This window comes from Mus caroli, chromosome 5, assembly GCF_900094665.2.
Source record: "Mus caroli chromosome 5, CAROLI_EIJ_v1.1, whole genome shotgun sequence".
Lineage (NCBI taxonomy): Eukaryota > Metazoa > Chordata > Mammalia > Rodentia > Muridae > Mus > Mus caroli.
Window position 1 is genome coordinate 122563231 of NC_034574.1, and position 2780 is coordinate 122566010.

A 2780-nucleotide genomic window follows, 5' to 3' on the forward strand; every position below is an offset into this window, starting at 1 on the left:
TCTCTCTCTCTCTCTCTCTCTCTCTCTCTCTCTCTCTCTCTCTCTCTCTCTCTCTCATGCCTGTGGATCAAGATGCAGAACTCTCAGGTACTTCTCCAGCACATTGTCTGCCTGCATGTTATACATACTCCCTGCCATGATGATCATGGACTGAACCTCTGAAACCATAAATCAGCCCCCAATTAAATGCTTCCCTTTGTAAGAGTTGCCATGGTCATAGTGCCTCTTCACAGCAATAGAATATTGGCTAAGACACCCAGAGATCTGTCTGCTCAGCCTTCTGAATTAAAGGATTAAAGAAATTTGCGCCAGGCAGTGGTGGCACATGCCTTTAATTCCAGCACTTGGGAGGCAGAGGCAGGTGAGTTTCTGAGTTCGAGGCCACCCTGGTCTACAGAGTGAGTTCCAAGACAACCAGGGCTACACAGAGAAACCCTGTCTTGGAAAAGAAAGAGAGGGCTGATGAGATGGCTTAGTGTGTAAGAGCACCCGACTGCTCTTCCGAAGGTCCAAAGTTCAAATCCCAGCAACCACATGGTGGCTCACAACCATCCGTAATGAGATCTGACTCCCTCTACTGGAGTGTCTGTCTTCAGCTACAGTGTACTTATATATAATAAAAATAAATAAATCTTAAAAAAAAAAGAAAAGAAAAAGAAAGAGAAAAGAAAAGAAAAGAAATTTGCCACCAGGTGAGGTTCAAATGTTCTTCAATATTTAAACAATGCAGCTAAGAGAAGAATATATATATATATATATATATATATATATAGTCTTGAATTGACATCAATATTATGCTGTTTGGTATCAGCTTAAATGAGTAAGAGACAAATTTAAATGCAGTGTCTGGCACTTACCCACACAGAGAATATTAAAAGAGAATCCTTTCTGGATTGATTTGTTCACCAGCTGAGTGGGCAAACATTCAAAGCCAAAATGCCCAAGAGTGGATAAGCAGCGGATGTTCTCCTTTTGCGTAGGAACAGAAACAAAAAAGGTTCTCATTAGAATCAGAAATAACATCATTTGAAAAGACAAAGCTGATTATATTTTTTTCAAAAAGATCAGGACTGGTTATCCCTCTATTGTCTGCTTGATGCAAATGTGTGAAGTGAATTTGTGCAAAGAGAACTCACAAAGATGCTGATGTTCATGTTATAAATAAATTGAATCAACCTTTGACCACACTCTAAGAGGCCATGTCTCTAAAATGTAAGGAAGAAATTGAAGAAAAGAAAATGCCATGACAAACCCCAGGGTATTCTTCTAAAATAGAATAAAAAATAAAATGTTTTTTCTATATTAAAAGAAAGTTTTAATAATATTTGGTGTGTATCTATAGTAAGAGAACCTAAGGCAGGTATTTACTCTGCTCTCATTTTATGGTTGGGGGTCACCATGTAAGGAACTATGTTAACATTAATCCCTACAGTGAGTCCCAAGGTGATATAATGGAAGTTTGTAGGGAGTGACTCCTGTGCTCTGATAGAGATTCTGCATGTGAACACTGAAGGTCCTGTTCCCCAATTGGTTCTTGATCAGAGTGGTACACATCTGTCTTTCCAGCACTCAGGAAATCAAAGCAGAAAGATCAGGAGCTACAGATCAGCCTCAGCTACCTAGTGATTTAGTAGCCTACACATGAGATCTCTATAGTAAAGACATTTTCACCAGGGGTGGTGGTGCACATCTTTAATCTCGGAACTTGAGAGGCAGAGGCAGGCAGATCTCAGAGTTGAAGCCAAGCCTAGTCTACAGAGTGAGTTCCAGGACAGCCAAGACTGTATAGGGAAACCCTGGTTTTAAGAAAAGGAGAAAAAAATTGATAAAGAAAACCAATTATAACCTGGCATGGTGGCACATACCCTCAAACCCAGCACTCGGGGGATGCAGAGGCAGGTGGCTTTCTCAGAGTTTAAGGTCAGCCTGTTCTACCAAGTAAATTCTAGGCCAGCCAAGACTACATACAGTAAGCCTTGTCTCAAAACAACAATTGCCTGTTAATATATGTGACACAGAGAAAATCAATTGGAAGTATAAAACTAAGCAAGCAGGGGTCTGGAGAGATGTCTCAGTGGTTAAGAGCACTTCTGCCTTTTCAGAGGACTGGAGTTTGGTTTCCAGCACTCACATCCTCTATCTCCAGCTACAGGGACTATGACACCTTCTATTGGCCTCTAAGGGCATGTACATGTGCATATATATACCCACTCACACATATACACACAAACACATAAATAAAAATAAAATAAACCTTTAAAAAGCTATGCAGATGGTTTCAACTTTAAATTTTTATACACCCTTTGAGAACAACTTATTTTGCACCAAATTGCTAAAGAAGCCTTCTGCTAACACTACCACCCAAGAGTATTAGAAGATACATCAATATTATACCTAAATAACTGGTTAATTCTACAAGGCAGAAAAATAATTCAAAGAAATAATATATTTTAGGAATAGCTAATTTATTTTACCCATGAAAATCTCTCGTAAGTTTAAAAGTTCCACAAAAACATAATGAAGGTGTATTTATTATAGCACTTTTTAAATGTTAATGCACATTAATTGTGCAAATCAATGGATGTCACGCATATGTCCAACCTGCACTGATCAGGTCTATTTACTCTGCTCTCATTTTATGGTTGGGGGTCACCATGTAAGGAACTATGTTAACATTAATCCCTGCAGTGAGTCCCAAGGTGATATAATGGAAGTTTGTAGGGAGTGACTCCTGTGCTCTGATAGAGATTCTGCATGTGAACACTGAAGGTCCTGTTCCC

At 39.2% G+C, this 2780-nt stretch overlaps 1 protein-coding gene across 1 annotated transcript in view; it reads right to left on the reverse strand.

Moving 5' to 3' along the window:
* Septin14 (septin 14) overlaps nucleotides 1–2780 on the reverse strand; it is a 23868-nt gene that overhangs the window by 16525 nt on the left and 4563 nt on the right. The window contains exon 3 of the mRNA XM_021162420.2: nucleotides 858–969. Within this exon, the coding sequence (XP_021018079.1) occupies nucleotides 858–969 (112 nt within the window). The remainder of the gene's footprint in view (nucleotides 1–857; nucleotides 970–2780) is intronic.